General features: G+C 41.9%; 1 protein-coding gene across 3 annotated transcripts; it reads left to right on the plus strand.

The window, feature by feature from the left end:
* The first annotated feature begins 1,532 nt into the window (after positions 1-1,532).
* On the plus strand, positions 1,533-16,046 carry LOC117536102 (proline-rich protein 5-like). Of its 3 annotated transcripts, none has more exons than XM_034200815.1 (10): positions 1,533-1,752; positions 4,054-4,143; positions 6,588-6,767; positions 7,600-7,680; positions 8,637-8,743; positions 9,961-10,052; positions 10,142-10,282; positions 13,993-14,137; positions 14,270-14,596; positions 15,173-16,046. In XM_034200815.1, the coding sequence occupies exons 2-10, from the start codon at positions 4,118-4,120 to the stop codon at positions 15,508-15,510; spliced, it is 1,437 nt and encodes a 478-aa protein (XP_034056706.1). In that variant the 5' UTR covers positions 1,533-1,752; positions 4,054-4,117; the 3' UTR covers positions 15,511-16,046. The 3 variants fall into 3 exon arrangements, with proteins under 3 accessions (XP_034056706.1, XP_034056708.1, XP_034056707.1); XM_034200817.1 differs by having other exon boundaries at positions 6,600-6,767; XM_034200816.1 differs by lacking the exon at positions 1,533-1,752 and adding an exon at positions 3,821-3,839.
* The last annotated feature ends 965 nt before the right edge of the window (positions 16,047-17,011 follow it).

The following is a 17,011-nucleotide window of genomic DNA, read 5'->3' on the forward strand; positions in this document are numbered from 1 at the left end:
CTTGATATAGGCTTACAAGTGTGTGTGTGTGTGTGTGTGTGTGTGTGTGTGTGTGTGTGTGTGTGTGTGCACGCATTGTGTGTGTGTCTGTGTGTGTGTGTGTTTTATGGTCCTGAGAACTTGCAAGATACAATCTGGCCTTGCCCAGTGGACTTTGCTATTATAAACCTGTTTCTTATTACAGGGGGAGGAATGTGTGTGTGTGTGTGTGTGTGTGTGTGTGTGTGTGTGTGTGTGTGTGTGTGTGTGTGTGTGTGTGTGTGTGTGTGTGTGTGTGTGGTGTGCAGTTTGTCTGAGGTGACGCAGCGAGCTCTATGGTTAATGTAGCGATCCTTACATTATATACTGTGTGTGGTGTAAAGCTGATCACTTAGAGATGCAAAATGTGGCTCTGAAGTACAGAAACACACACTAACGCACACACTAACGCACACACTAACGCACACACACACACACACACACACACACACACACACACACACACACACACACACACACACACACACACACACACACACACACACACACACACACACACACAATGGCTGTGTAGCTGCTAAGTGGCCTTCTCTGGCAGTGAAAGCACTCAGTGTAATGTCCAGTGTTTGCAGTGGGCTGCTGTTATATTAGTTTGGCGATGAATTATTTCACTATGAATTCAACATAATCTGCTGACAGCAAAAACGTCCAATGTTTGCAAACAGCTGACAAGCTGCCTCTGATCTGCACCAAGAAGTCACTTTTTGTCTGGAGTTTGAATGGAGGAGGAATCTTTCTTTTTAACCATGCTAGCGTATCGACTGTGCTTCAATACCAGATTCAATCCTTCCAGTCATAGTGTTGTGTGCTTTTTCTTTTATTATTACACACACCCGTTTAAATACACATAGCAGCTTAGTCAGTAAAATAGTTTTTAGTCTTTAGTTAGTGGCCATTGTATTATAATTTACCCACAAAGGGGTTTGTATTTTAATTTGAAGACTCAATCTGCCAAAAATATTTATACCCCATTCACAGCTTTATTATAGTTCTAATTCTGAAAGTAGCATTATTGATATATTTAAGTATTTTAAAATTGTATTCCAGTATTTGAATACATTTTCTTTTCACTTTCCGTATCTCCTTAGGTTTCATATAGCAGTAGCAGTAGAAATACAATTTAGAGAGAAATTATAACCATCCATATTGTCACTCTACTGTATTAACAGAGGAATAAGAACATTAACGAAGTCCTATCAACTTTGATGTGTTTTTCCTTATAGGCCTACTTAAAAACCCCACGCAAACACACTTACACACTAAACCACACTTTCCATAGGCTAGTGTTGGTGGTTACACACCTCACCCTGCGACCCAAACACACACACACACACGCACGCACGCACGCACGCACACACACACACACACACACACACACACACACACACACACACACACACACACACACACACACACACACACACACACACACACACACACACTCCCTCTCCCTCTCTTTCACTTCCTCCCTCCCCTTGTCGCTGACAGCTCGCGCAGGGTTCATATCGTCCCTTCGAGAGAACGTGCGCAGCCCTCGCGCGCTGTTATCTGCGCTAAAGAGCTGCGCTAAAGAGCTGCGGTGCACTCTTTTTTTCCCACCGAGTAACCCTGCTGCTTTTGAACGAACACAGGATTGTTTTTGCTCCTTTTTTGCGGAGTTTAAACCTTGAGAACACTTGCTTGTAAAAGGGATTGAGGAAGACTTCTGAAAAAGTGAGTACACTGTTTGAAAATGGAAACTGTCAAGCAACTTTCCTTTTTTATACTGATAGTAGAATACGTGCTATACTTACAGTTATATAACCTGGCTTAAACCCCCCAAATAGCCGTATACTTCAATAATGACTCTTAGGGTGTAACTTGTTTTTTAATAAGAGGAATGTTCTATCCTAATAAGTGCTATTAGTGTAATGGCTCACACTCCAGGATTTCTGTGCATTGCATCATTTGACAGTGCTCACTAGTTGCAGACTTGAAGACGGTGGTCAGTGTAGGTAGGATAACTGTTAAAAACCGACACCAATAGTTTTTACAGCAGGACCTCCAACTTATGGTTTAGTTTGGTGCCAGTGGCTGGCATGGAGCAGACTCAGAAACACTAACTTTAGCACTTGTCTGCTGCAGGGGGGTAATTTACCTGCTCTGCTGCCAGTCTGCAGAATGGTGTGGTGTCTCCATTTGTCGAAGCAGATTATGGGTGTTAATTTTCAGCAGTGGAGTCCCTGATTTCTACTTAGAATGTAAACTGACAGCTAAAGAGAGAGAGAGGAGGCTGTAGGAGAATTTATAGGGTTTACACTTTCATGACTCTAAATGAATGGGACCTTGCTGATTTCATTTCCTGGACTGCTCATTAAAATCTACAGGCTGAATGAGAAACGTTCACAACCTCCAAAAACCACAATCCCAGAAACTGCAGACTAAGGGCCCTTAAACCACACGGAACGTAAGCAGGAGTTAGCCAGCACCTGGATTCAGCCGTGGTGCATGTGTGTCATTCAATCATGAGGCATTTCCATCTGCAAAGCCAAGTGTGAGTTACCAGAGGCTCTGTGACATCTTTCTAGACAAATGGCCATAATATCATTACATTTTGATTACCGTGCACACCCACCACAAAGGATCGAGAGTGGTGCCTTTATGCTCTCAAATCAGCTTGACTTCTGTAGGTTACTGATTCAAATAGAAGCTGTTTATTTAAAAGCACACATTGTTCAACACAAATTTGCCTCAGAAAAAATAAAACTAGATTATTAAAAAGGAAGTAAATACTAATTAATGCAAATAACTGTAGCAGCCAGGCCGCAGCAGGTCATTGTATATGGCGTTTAGCGACAAATACAACCGGGATTAAAGCCTGAAACTCTTCGGAGTATTTGCTAGCCTTAAGCACATCACAGTTTTCATGATTACCCCGATCATGACCTCAACTTGATAAGGCTCTAATACATCACCTTAACCCTACCCACAGTACATTTAAAAATAAGACTGTTCAAAGCACACACTTTCAGTGTTGGGACTTGCAAAAAGTATGGAACCGTGGAGTAACTCATCGATGTTTGCAGATTTGATGGAGCAAAGAAAGCCAAGAGCAGAAATGTTGTTTCGGTTTAGAAAGGGATTAAGATCATCTTCACTGTATCCTCTGTGGCCCTGCAAACCTGCCTGATGTACTGTATGTGTCATTCTATCTATCTGTGTGTGTGTGTGTGTGTGTGTGTGTGTGTGTGTGTGTGTGTGTGTGTGTGTGTGTGTGTGTGTGTGTGTGTGTGTGTGTGTGTGTGTGTGTGTGTGTGTGTGTGTGTGTGTGTGTGTGTGTATGTGTGTGTGTGATCAGAGGGGCATCTGAGTTTGTGGCAGGATCAAATGTCTGTCTCTGCCACTTTAGTGTAATTAGATTAGAATATTGTGTCTCCTTAGCTAAACAGTCAGTAGAGACACCTGTCTGTCTGTCTGTCTGTCTGTCTGTCTGTCTGTCTGTCTGTCTGTCTGTCTGTCTGTCTGTCTGTCTGTCTGTCTGTCTGTCTGTCTGTCTGCCTGCCTGTCTGTCTGTCTGTCTGTCTGTCTGTCTGTCTGTCTGTCTGTCTGTCTGTCTGTCTGTCTGTCTGTCTGCCTGTCTGTCTGTCTGTCCTGTCTGTCTGTCTGTCTGTCTGTCTGCCTGTCTGTCTGTCTGTCTGTCTGCCTGCCTGCCTGCCTGCCTGCCTGCCTGCCTGCCTGCCTGCCTGCCTGCCTGCCTGCCTGCCTGCCTGCCTGCCTGCCTGCCTGCCTGCCTGCCTGCCTGCCTGCCTGCCTGCCTGTCTGTGAGACACTACAACTGAAACCTCGTCCATTTTGCTTACACCTGATCACTTCCTGTACTGCGACATGCCAGGACATCTCCCAGGAAGAAAGCCAATTTGTTTGTGTTTCAAACTAGAAAATCAGCTCAACAAAAGCTTAATTAGTTTGATATATCAGGTGATTTTATTTCCAGTCACATAATGTTTTCGACCAGTAATTCAGTTTCCTTTTCAGATGCTGATTTGTCAGAGGTGGTTGCAGGACGGTCGCTAGGGAGCAGCTGTCTGTCAGGACCACCATGGAACGAGAGGGCTCATTAAGGAGGTAAGAATACACACACACACTCTCTCCTTGTCACCGTCTTTTGGGTACAAAGGTAGATGAAAGTGGAAAACACACTCCCAGAAATGCTCACACACATTCCTGAATGACGTCATTCATTCTTTCACTCGTGAAAACATCCCCCTTATCCTCCTTTGTTTAGTAATTAGACCAGAGCATTTTCTCTCACAACTCTTCCTGTTGTTTCAGAGCCAACAACAACCTCCAGGTTGCATCAACATCTTCTCTTTTACGTAAATGCGTCGAACAATCCCTTTCCTTCAGCAGTGGCATAATCTCGGGTTAATTAATGCACGCTCTTGATTACACTTGAGTCTTTGTATCTTCTGTTTAATTCTCTGCATCATCCATTCATGAGGAAAATCATTTGACTTAAGTTGCACGAGGAAATGTATCCTCCTTTTGCTTAAAAACAGTGTGTGTGTGTGTGTGTGTGTGTGTGTGTGTGTGTGTGTGTGTGTGTGTGTGTGTGTGTGTGTGTGTGTGTGTGTGTGTGTGTGTGTGTGTGTGTGTGAGAGTGAGTGTTTGTCTAGGCCCAGGGCTCCTGTTTCTCGCTCTGACCTAATTATCTGGAGTTGAACTTAGATCTAGGCTGACAGACAGACCTAAAAAACACACACACACACACACACACACACACACACACACACACACACACACACACACACACACACACACACACACACACACCTCTTTCCTCTTCCATATTCTTTTACATGCTTCTGTTCCCCTTTAGTCTCGTTCCCACTTCCTTTCTCTCCCCTTCTCTTTCTCTTGCATCTAGTCTTTGTGTCCACAGTTATTTAAATTCAATTGAGTTCATGTGAACAATGTTCATTGATCATAGATTATTACAAATGTATTGATAACAAGTAAGACAAGTAAATCATTTCTCAAAAAGCTGACCAAATCAATTCAATAAAAAAAAAAAAAATGAACCAGTGATCAGTGATTCTGGCCAACATGTGCAGTAATATCAGCTTGTGTACAACTTCCATCTGTCCTGGGCCACACACACAGAAAAGGAGGAGGAGGAAGTGAAATGTGTGTCACCTTTAATTCCTTCCTCTCCCTCTTGGCAGCTCTTCAACCTCAAAGGGTTCCTTTGTTTGGCACAAAAGCTTGCAGGGTCACATGGTCACAGACTGGCACAGATTGGCAAAGACAGAAGAGGGTAGAGAAGAAAAAGTTACGGTAGGAGAAGTAGGAGGGAGGATTTACAGGGATAGAAAGGAAAGGAGAGAAAATGGCAAAAAAGGCATGTGAAAGAGCGAGATAGAGAACAGGGTCACTCCACTATCTTCTTCTATTCCTTTCATCCGCCACTTGTTTACTTCAGCGTGACACACATACTCATGGAGTGGGAATATGCGGTTCCTTTTCAATTACTAGAGTAAGTAGTAAGTACATAGTGTGTGTGTGTGTGTGTGTGTGTGTGTGTGTGTGTTTTCTGAAGAAATGTGTGGTTTAGTAGTTTGACTGAATGTGAAAGTCTTTGTCATTCTTTAGAAACCATACAGCATTATTTCTAAGTACTGGAGTTCACAGTGTGTCTGTTTATTCTTACTCACATACAGTTGTGCATCATATAGCAAATATACTAACACATGTACTGTATATACCTGTAGGAGAAAACATTTCCTCATTATCTGCATCTGACACATCAAGCAGTTTTATTTCCTATCTCTAGAGTTTCAGCTCTTAAACCACATGTTAGTCCTTGTTCCTCTTCTTCGTGCACTTTGTAGGGCTCTCATTGACATTGCTGCTTGAATAATGAAACCCAGAAACCCAACAATATCTTACAATCCCTTACTGGACACAATGATCTCTATTTCCTCTTTCTTAATAAAAAAGTCTACATCAGCATGTGATTTAAAACAAATGTCTCCATTCCTCACTTCACTCTCTATTTTTATTTTCTGCTATTACTTGTTGTACTGCAGATTGTGTAAAGTGCCTTCATCCCACCCTTCTCCCCTCATCCTTGTCTAAGTATTCCCTCTTTTTTCCCATTAGTTTTTCCATTCTCAATTTCTCTATTTAAAGCGTCCTTTTATGCTCTCTTGATCGCTCTCCCTTACCCACTTATCTCTTTAATGTATGTTTCCAAAGAGCTATAACGCAATATCTTGTGTAAACATTACCAGATGGCCAATAAAAAGTAATAACCCATCAAGGAATGCCAATGTTTTCAGCTATTACAATCAAGATGAATTTAAGTGGGCTATTTTTTTCCACAGCTGTATCTCGTAGTAGAACCTTTTTTCTACTTGATGGATAGATTTTGGAGTGTTGTTGAGTTTTCTATCTGTTGAGTGTGGTGTCATTAGTGTTAACATATACCATAAACACTTGTCCCGTACCAAAATATGCTGTCATTTCTGCTTATAACTATTTCCCCTCTCTGCATTCTGGATTTCGAGGAGTCTCCACAGTAAGCTGAGGTTGGGCAGCAGCTCGTCCTCCAGTCTGAACGACCTCTCGCAGGCCAAAGCCCCGGGGGGGGGAGATAAGGGAGGAGCAGCTGGGGGCCTGTCTGAGGAGTGCAGCAGGGACAGAGGGACCCAGAAGAGGAGTGCCGGGGCCAACGCCACCTGGAACAGGTTAGTGTTTACTGCTTAACTTGTTGTAATTATCTAAATATGTGACTATATAAATGTTTCTGTCCTACATTAATGCAACCCTACTCAATCTGTCACGCATGTATGTTTACACACATGGACGTAGATGTGTGCATTTTATTCATGCTGTGAATACAAATCTTATTTTACACACATGCATATAAGCATCACCTCTTTCTGTTCTCTTCCCTGAGGGTCCATCACCGCTCTCTTCTTATCTCCATTCACCCCTCACTCCTCTTTCATCTCATTCTGCCTCATAGAGCCTTTTCTTCCTTGGTTCCCCTCTCTCTCTTCTTCGGTTATTTTGATGGTGTTTCAGCTTTATATGACACGAGACAGCAGAGTGAAAAGGTTTGCTCGGGGGTTGATGGTGGATCTGCATGAACAACATGAGCTGAACTCAGCTTGAGGAATGAAATCATAACATTTAAAAAAACTTTTTCTTCCATGAAATGTTGTCTCATGCAGCAGCTACTCATTAAAGTCAGGGGTGAATAAAGTAACCCAATTTTTACTCTGTAACTAGTACAAGTCCTGTGTTCAAAATATGACTTCAGTAAAAGTACAACACCTTGGCATTTACCAAAAGTAAACTTGTAAGCATAATGGCCCCTTTCAGAATGATTTGTAATAAATAACCGGATTTTGATTAATGGTGCATCACAGATGGTAAAGGTGAAGCTTTTTTGTATTACTTTATATATTGCTGCTAGATATTTAACCCATAATTATATATCGATGTTTACTGATTATTTGATTTGTATTTTGTATTAGTTATATAATAATCCTAATCTATAATTGTGTCTCCCAGCATCCACAGTGCAGTGATATCAGTGTTCCGGAAGAAGGATCTGGGAGAAAATGAACTCTACACTCTGAATGAAGGTGTCAGGTTAGCTTCCTGTCTCTTCATCTGTCTGTCTGTCTGTCTGTTTTTATGTTTATTTTCCTGCTTATCACTTTCTCACTCACAGAAAAATTAACCAAGCACGACCAATGTTGAGTTTGGGATGAATAGTGATAGTGCTTTTACTCTGTAATCCCCCACCTTCCCTAGCTCACGTACAGTTGAAGCTTCAGCAAGCTAATCTTAATGACATATTAGCAGTCACAGTTTTACTGCCTATTGTCCACTGAATCAGAAAGTCCTTCGAGTAAAAGAGGGAACGATGGGGGGAGGTTACAGAGGGTTCACTGCTGTGTTTTTAATTACAATAGGGCTGTCAATAGTGACTCCAATCCTGTACAGTAAACTACACTCACATACACATAGTATACACATACTGTACATGCTACCTCTTTTTTAAATAAGCATAACTCTCCACTTTAAATATAGTACATAGTATTGCCATATTTTATTACATTTTACTGCACTCAGTTTCCTCCATAACTATATTTTGTCTACATTGTGTCTTTATTTTTCATTTGTTGCAATAGTCTTAGCTTTTTTAATTGTGCAATTTTGTATCCACCACTTATACCAAAGCAAATTCCTCGTATGTGTAAACATACTTGGTAATAAAACAGATTTGGATTCTGACTCAAGCTGTTGTATCTTCACATTAGGAGAAACACCTGATTAGATACAGACTAAAGGTCAAATTCTCTCTTCCTGTCATAACAGCTGTAATTTCTACATGTTTACAGTTTATTGGAGGAAATTGCTGTTGTTGAATTGTTCTTTGTCTTCGGTGTGAACAACATCTCTTCTCATTTCCTGAGTCTGCTGCTGTTCAAACACCGCAGCTTTCCAGTGCACTAAAGCTCATTAGTTTTTCTTCATGTTTAGGCAATACAATGAATGTTGTGTTTGTGTTGTGTGTGCACTCATGTGAACTTTTCTTTCAGGCAGCTGCTGAAGACAGAGCTGGGCTCCTTCTTCACAGAGTACCTTCAGAACCAGCTACTCACTAAGGGCATGGTGATACTGAGAGACAAGATCCGCTTCTATGAAGGTATTCACACAAACACACATCAGAAACATGCTGTATGTGCACATATTCTGATGAAGCCCTGTTTAGCAAGAACATCCTGTTTAATGGTAAAATGATAGACATAGGAAGAATCCAAGTTAAGTCTAATTGAATAGAAAAATAGAAAAGTGACGCCAAACCTATCAAGACTATTTGTTTGGTTTATCCTAAGATTTCAATTCCACTTATTTTACGAACAACTGCCTCCTGGCTTTAGAAAATAGTTTTCACATGCAGTGCCAGTGAGTCATTACAGGGAAACTTCAAGAGTTTTTTTCTCAATGTGACAAAAGTCACGAGGAAGAAATAATAATTGACAAAAATATCAGATGCTTAGTTAACCCCTCCAGCTATTAGTTTGAACTGTTAGAAGAACAATCTTTCTCTCTCCACCATCTCTCTTTATGAAGGACATTTTTCTGGAATACACACCTGTATGCACACAACACACACACATACGCACGCACGCACGCACGCACACACACACACACACACACACACACACACACACACACACACACACACACACACACACACACACACACACACACACACACACTTCCCCCTCCCGCATAAACACACATACATAAACACAGAGTCAGAGTTAGATAGAGGCATTTAAGAGGAAAAAGTGAAATCAATGTGTTCTCTTTGTTTTATTAATGTATGACTTTTGTTGTGTCGCTTATTTGAAGCAACAATGCACACACACTGACTCAGATTTTCAGGGCTGTCGTCAGAGCTACAACACAGGAAGTGATGCTTTACTTCAATTGCACAATATCCAGTCAGTGAGAAATTTCTCAGATGCATTGTTCAATGTGTGATTCAATATGCCTGCACAGACCTATGCTGCAAAAAAAGCTTTACAAATATCTGATCTTTTTTAGGGATTCTCTTCTCATCTTTTCTTTTCTACATCAGCTATGGAGGTTTGATTTTTTTAAGCTAAAAATATAGAGAATATTTTGCCTTGAGTGCATACTTTACAAATGCATCGTCTAACATTACAGACATAAAAGATTTGCATGAAATAAAGTGAACAGACAACCACTGCAATGAGATCAAACCACATAAAAACGTAGAAATTACATAACGTAGGACACTTGTTGACTGCATGTGCTAGACACTTGTTATTTTTGTTTATTTTTACTTTGTGCTGATTGGCTGTTTGTCGTCTTCTTGTTTGTTTATTATAGGTCAGAAGTTGCTGGACTCCCTGGCCGACACATGGGACTTCTTCTTCTGTGATGTTCTGTCCATGCTGCAGGCCATCTTCTATCCTGTACAGGTACACATACACACACTGCCGTGAACACACTACCATGCTTATATTATCCTAACAAAACTGTGTGTTGACCCATGTGTGTGTGTCCTCAGGGAAAAGAGCCATCAGTGCGTCAGCTGTCTCTGCTTCACTTCAGGAACATCATCACCCTCAACCTGAAACTGGACGAGGCTCTGTCTCGACCCCGAGCCAGAGTCCCTCCTTCTATCATACAGATGTTGCTAATACTACAGGTACACACACACAAACACACAAGTTATTTATCGTTTCCTTTCATTTCTCTCACGCTATCTCCACACACACATTTGGCTCTCATAAACAAACATCTATTAATGTTGTCGGGTGAGGAGGAAGAGGGTAAGTGACAACAGATGGAGGATTGACGAGTACAAAGAGCTGTAGACTTTTTTCTTGCAAAGGGATCTCACAGGAAGTAATCTCAGTCTTCTTCCCATGACCACTCAGTAGTACCCTCTGCACCCTGTCTCTTTGTGTCCTGACAAAAACTGAAAAAAGTGTTTCAGACCGAATTAGTAAAAAACTTGTTTTCTTGAGGATGTGTGAAATATTTGTGTCAACTGCAAAGTGAAGAGAGCTCAGGCATGCATGTTTCCCCTGTGGATAATATAGTGAGTAACATTAGGGGACTGTTGTTGCTCCATAAGGCTGAATCAGGTTTATTTCAATGTGGTTCTTCATCCATTCTGCAGTGACTTATAGCTGCACACAGTTAATGATATATTACCTTTACTCCTCGTGGGAACAGGAAGAGAGTTGTTTTTATGTATTATTTAACCGTGGTGATGCTGTTCTTTTGCAGACAACACGCACTGGAATTATAAGTTAAGATGCTTCTCATTTCACAAAATTCACACCGTGCTTATTCGCCCTCTGGATTTCCACAATTTGTAATGTTACTTTTAATGGATGCATTCATCATTTTTTCTCTTCTGAGTTTTTTTAAGGCCGAGGTCAGGACTTGTAAAACTAGCTTGAAACATTACATTGCAGTGAATTTAGACACGTACACTCCAAAACACAGTTGGCCATGTATTGGTCAGATGTGAGATGTGGGTCAGGGAGTGAATGCAAGTGGATTGGTGTGTTCTCAAGTGAGTCTGTGTGCTGTTTTTGTTGGGTTACTTTATTTTAGTGACTCATTGACCCAAATTTGCCTCGTCCAGACTCAGAGAGAGAGAGAGAGCATGACAGCTGGACAAGGGAAGGTATACAGAGTCAAAAAAGACAAGAATAGAAAACAGGATACATTTATTTGTTTCTCTTCAATTGTGTACAGATTTTTAAATGTTTTTTCCCCCACAATAAATATCAAATCAACAGGTAGCGTAAAGATATAAAAGCCAACTGTTTTTTTTTAAGGCAGGGCAGTTACAACACAAGGTTGAGTGTAAGAGAGATAAAGATCTGCAGAGCATTTGCTGTTTTTGCGACTTCTTGTTTCATCTGTCAGTAATTTCCCTGTTCGTTCTGGGATGCCAATTCGCCAAAGTCTGGTCTATTTATGTGGTTTTGATGCTAAATGGTTCAGAGTTCTGATATTTGATTGATCTTGCCTTTGTCATTCATAGACTTTTCTCTGAAGTGATGTCAGGGTCCACATGTTTCACACCCCTCAGGCTACTCACACTAAATGCAACTTCTGCGCAGAGCCTGGATCATTTAAACAGTAACGTTTTTGTTTACTTTTCCTTAAAGGTCCCATGTCATGCTTTTCCGGTTATTACCCGTCCCCTTGTGTGTTATGAAGGTTTTTATTCATGTAAACGGTCTGCAAAGTCACAAACCCTCAAAGTACACCCTGTAGGGCAGGGGTGGGGAACCTTTTTCCTCTCAAGGGCCATTTCAATGTTTTCAACATCCTCCGAGGGCCGTACAAATTATTGACCTCTGCTTAAAAATACTAAAATCACAGCCCACTCATTTCACCTTTCTTTCATGCTGTGCAAAGAAAAGGCAACCTCTTAATCCAGATATCTTGCCATGACTTGCGCATGCATGCACGTGCACAGTTGTGGCATGACCACCAAAACAGAAAGATATGGACACAAGATGTGTGCAAATGTATTTAGTTTCCTATCCATGTGAACATGATTTAAGTGGGGGGGACCTAACCTCCTCTAGGGGGGTCCCTCCCCTGGGAAGATTTGTTTTTAAATGTTTAAGTTAAAAGCATCAATCTGGTGCACTGAGAGCAACATTAAGAGATCTATGGATACATCTTTCAACACCCAGATGAAACAGAACTGTAAGCAGATTTTCTTTTTCTTTATGGATATTTTACAAATCACTCACCTCACCTTTCAAACTGTATTCTTGTTTATTAATAACAACTTTTTTTACTGTCATATAGTATTTTATACCTGTTTACTTTATTCTCTTATTTTTTTATAACTAGGCTATAATGATCATATAAAGATGTGCCTTTACCTCACTGGTTGTAGAAAAAGCTTCTTATATTCGTTAGCATAGCTAGCTAACCAGATGCTAATAACAACAAAGTTATTGACTGTATAATCAGTATGACAGATCGCCACTGGGCTTACAACTAAGACACAGCCACGCAAAAACTGCAGCATGTGTACGGCTCCTTATGGGTACTGCAATTTTTGGAAGTGCCGGAGCGGAGCGGCGTTCTGGTGCTCCCCGAACTACATCCCTGTCAGACTACACATATACCAGGTGAACATGGTGATGACACGTTAGGCTTGTGTTGTGTTCAAGGACCCTGACCTTGGCCAGGAAAAACAGGCACTCACTTGTTTAATTATTTTGCGGTCTAGATTTCTTTAATTTTTTGCGTGTGTTTATAAATTACCTCGAGGGCCACACCAAATGGTCTCGCGGGCCGTATACGGCCCGGGGGCCGGAGGTTCCCCACCCCTGCTGTAGGGAGTAAAACTCTAACACAGAAAACACCTGTCTATGCTGCCCCAGAACGCCTCGTTGGAGATTTCTCTTTTTCTTCCTGGGTACAGTGACGTGCCCATACCCAAATGGACCCATTGGTCCAAATGGACCAATCCGTGGAGCCGTTACGTCCACGGAGCCGTTACATTTGGACCAATCCGCGGGCTTCCTCACACACACAGACTCAATCTTTTCTCAGCTGCAGCTCCGCCGATTTCTCCTCCCTGATGGCGGGACGAGGCGAGGCTGTGAGTCGGTGTGTGAGCACACACACAAACTCCCAGCCAGGCTGCAGGTGTGTGTGTGTATTTGTTCGGGCTGGGTTTCGCTGTGTCTCGCTGTCGGCCACTGGGCTCATAGGGAGGGGGGGGCAGGAGCTCCAACAAGCCGTTTAGGACAGAGAGTGAATACACATACTATACAGAGACGCTGTATGAAACAACACTATGTTGATTATGAGTGTTAGTTCATTGCCACTGATACTAATTAGAAACAAACACTATCTTAAGGGAAATTTGGGTATTGAGTGCCTGTTTCCTGCAGAAACAATTGCTTGGGCCCCTTGACACAAGAAAAGCAATGTTGTTGATGTTATTCATATCAATGTATTTTTACATCTTTATACAAGTTTATGAAAAAGCCAAATTCACTCAACACTATAAGCTCTTTCATTCATGTGGTCCTCCGGGCGGTTTTATAAAAGCATAGTGTGACAATGGTTGCTGTCCCCAATATGTTTCTAACTTTAATAAAATCCAGCTTCTCAGAGACCTTTGATTTTGGTTTCAGAAAGGAAAATTAACTGTCTTTATTTTTGTACCCCACTGTTCTTACATTTGTGTGTGTGTGTGTGTGTGTGTGTGTGTGTGTGTGTGTGTGTGTGTGTGTGTGTGTGTGTGTGTGTGGTGTGTGTGTGTGTGTGTGTGTGTGTGTGTGTGTGTGTGTGTGTGTGTGTGTGTGTGTGTGTGTGTGTGTGTGTGTGTGTGTGTGTGTGTGTGTGTGTGTGTGTGTGCAGGGAGTCCATGAATCTAAAGGTGTCACAGACGACTACCTGCGTCTGGAGTCTCTGATCCAGAAGGTGGTCTCTCCCTACCTCGGGACTCATGGGTTATACTCCAGCGATGGATCCTCCAATCTACACTGCTCCTCCTGCCTTTTAGGTATGTGTGTAAATAAAATGTACAATACAAGTGCTTTTAAAAGATACAAGTGCCATAATCCCTCATGTCTTGTACTTAAAAAATATAGAATAAAATCATCTTAATTCTTTATCTTTCTCCTATTCTCTTTAGAAAAGCGTTTGCAGCGATCATGGCCCTCTAAACCAGGCTCCCCCGGGGTTAAGAACCTAGTGGTACGCTCCAAGAGCTACAACGTTCCCATGCTGACCCCCGTGGTGGAGTATGACGTGGACTCCTCCACAGGTGTCAGACGACACTCCGGTGTCAGACGACACTCCGTCTCAGGGATGACTTCCTGCTTGGAGGAGAGCATCTCTTTGGCTGAATCCACAAACACTGCCCCCAGCATCACCAGCATCACCAGCATCACCAGCATCACCAGCATGTCCAGCTTCCATAACCATTCTCCAGCCTCCACAGCCTCTGCTTCACTATCAGGTAAGCTTTACCAGCACTAAAACATGCTACAAATCATTGGCTGTGGCACATTTCCAGTTTGTATTGTTTCAGGAGTGATCAATAATTGATTAAGATTTTCAAGGGTGTGTTTTAGTTTAAAGGGAATTCAAATTAAAGTGGGGTGCTCTGAAGTAATTTTTCATGGTCATTGTATCTCGTTAGATGGCAGTTGTTGGGACAGGATTAACAGCATAATCCAAGCAATGTACTGTGATATGGATTGTTTTAGACAAGCTTTTCTATTAGGTGGGTCAAATACAATTTGCTCCATCCACAGCTGTACATAGCTTTGCATTCATGATGAAACTTGTGCCCTCTTCTCTTAACTACTATCATCTAGTGAGGGTAATTCAGTACAATGACCATCATACTAGGCCACTTTAATTTTCCCTTTAAAATCTGTCGAAGAAGAACCTCTTGCATCTTACTGAACACTGTGTAAATAATTGTTTTATCATTAAAGTAGTGGAAACGAGGGAACTTTCTTTAAAGCTGTCCAGAAATGTTGGGTTGAGGAAAACATTAAGAGAAAAACTCCTACTGCCCTGTGTACAGACACTGTGACCTTCAGCCAGGAGCCCCCCCCAGGAGCCCCTGACTGTCCTGCCAGTCTCCACTATCTCCGGGCACAGCATCACTCCCCCTGCATCCTCCCAGAGCCGTCCCCAGGAGAGGACACCCACTGCACAGGCTCGCTGCAGTCAGACTCCCCCGCCTCCCTCAGAGCGCTGGCTCAGGACACCAGCTCCGGCCCCAGCCTTGCATCCAGCCCGGAGGTCCTGAGGGGCCACGCCCCCGAGTCTTTGGACTCTGAGCCAGAGCACGATGGCATCTTTCTGGACTTCTCAAAACACTGTTCTGAAGGGTCGGACACACAGCAGAGTGTGGCGTGACACAGACACACACATGCAGACAGATGCACACTGATGCAGGACGACATTCCTTCCCACTGGGACAATCCTGCTGTTTTTTTGAGACTCAAAATGATCAGGGATTTTTTTAACTGAATATTTTTTATGGAAAGGGTGATTACCCATACCTAGAATCAAGTCTAACCACATGCTGACTCACAGAAATAAATATTTTGCCTTTTTTAAAGTGTTGGCACTAGGCTAGAAACATCAGCTCTGTCTTTTTTTGGCAGCCAGGATCACATGCCTCCCTCTGCTGTCAGAAGAAGTTTTCTCTACCGTTTTTTTCTTTTTAATTAAACTTTGAAAATACATGAAGCCAGTGAAAAGACATCCCAGGGGGAGGGGCACATGTTGAAAAATAATTGTCAAAATATCTTAAAGAGGCTATTAAATACATTTTGTAACACTTTAAATGTAAAGGTAACTCTCCAGTTCACCCAATGATGCTTCTGTATTGCTTGTTGAACAGCAACTTATTTTATTAGTTGATCATTAAAATATGAATTTGAATGTTGCAATCTTTTATTCTGTGTCAAATATTGAATGAGCTGTATTTTCAAAGCAGTTTAAGTTAAGAAGGAGCTCAAATCAGTTGCAATGTGTCTTTTTCTCTAAGGACCCATAAGATCCATGAGGTTTTTATTAAAGATATTATGATCTAAAAAATGTTTGGATAAAAACACTGATAATTACATTTCTCTACATAAGTTTGTAAAAGAAAAATCTCTTAGTTTGAAACCAATGATATCAGCTCATATTTTGGTTTAGGTCTACATTTCTGCATGATATGAAAAGGTTGCAGACACCGCCATCTTGTGTCATCCCGGTCTCATTGCACGGCAGTATGGTTTCCCTGCAGGGCAATGCTGCAGTGTAGCCGGTAGGTGGGAGTGGAGAGCAGCTCAATCAGAGACACTGGCTGTGAGTCGGGGGAGAAGCAGTGGCGATGGCAGTACAGACTAGAGGAGAAAAGAAAAGAGAAATGTGAAACACTTTACCCAGTTTGTCCCCGTCCCTTGAAGAAACGTACATGAGTAAAGTAAATATATAGAGTTATGATGAGTCAGTTTGTTCTGGAAGCGGCTGAGTTTCTGCTCTTCCCTGGACTCCCGCGTTCTGCTGCTGGACGCCGGTCACCGCGAGTAGCATGAAGCTGCAGACCGCAGTTTCTGGACCCTTCTTCTTTTTTTAAAAAGGCGGATCGCAAACAACTTTTAGTTACACTGCAACCTAGCGAGCAGGATACATTCATATGAATGACAACGCACATGTGAGTGTGAGTAATGTGAAGTGCTTTTAAAGTTTTATTTGTTTAACATTAATAACAATTCCGGTGTCTTGAAATGAAGTGTGATTAGCTAACGTTAACTGGGTCATTCTCAGTGGCGGCGGGTCATTAGGGGCAGGTGGGGCACAGCCCCACCTAGTGTCAGAAGAAAGTATTACAAATAATGATTACAAAAAAATACTAAAAAATAAA

This window comes from Gymnodraco acuticeps, unplaced genomic scaffold, assembly GCF_902827175.1.
Source record: "Gymnodraco acuticeps unplaced genomic scaffold, fGymAcu1.1, whole genome shotgun sequence".
Lineage (NCBI taxonomy): Eukaryota > Metazoa > Chordata > Actinopteri > Perciformes > Bathydraconidae > Gymnodraco > Gymnodraco acuticeps.

Coding starts and splice junctions, on each gene's coding strand:
- LOC117536102 (XM_034200815.1), top strand. CDS start 4,118: ATGGAACGAGAGGGCTCATTAAGGAG. Junction 6,768..7,599: donor GCCAACGCCACCTGGAACAG/GTTAGTGTTTAC, acceptor TGTGTCTCCCAG/CATCCACAGTGCAGTGATAT. Junction 7,681..8,636: donor ACTCTGAATGAAGGTGTCAG/GTTAGCTTCCTG, acceptor CTTTTCTTTCAG/GCAGCTGCTGAAGACAGAGC.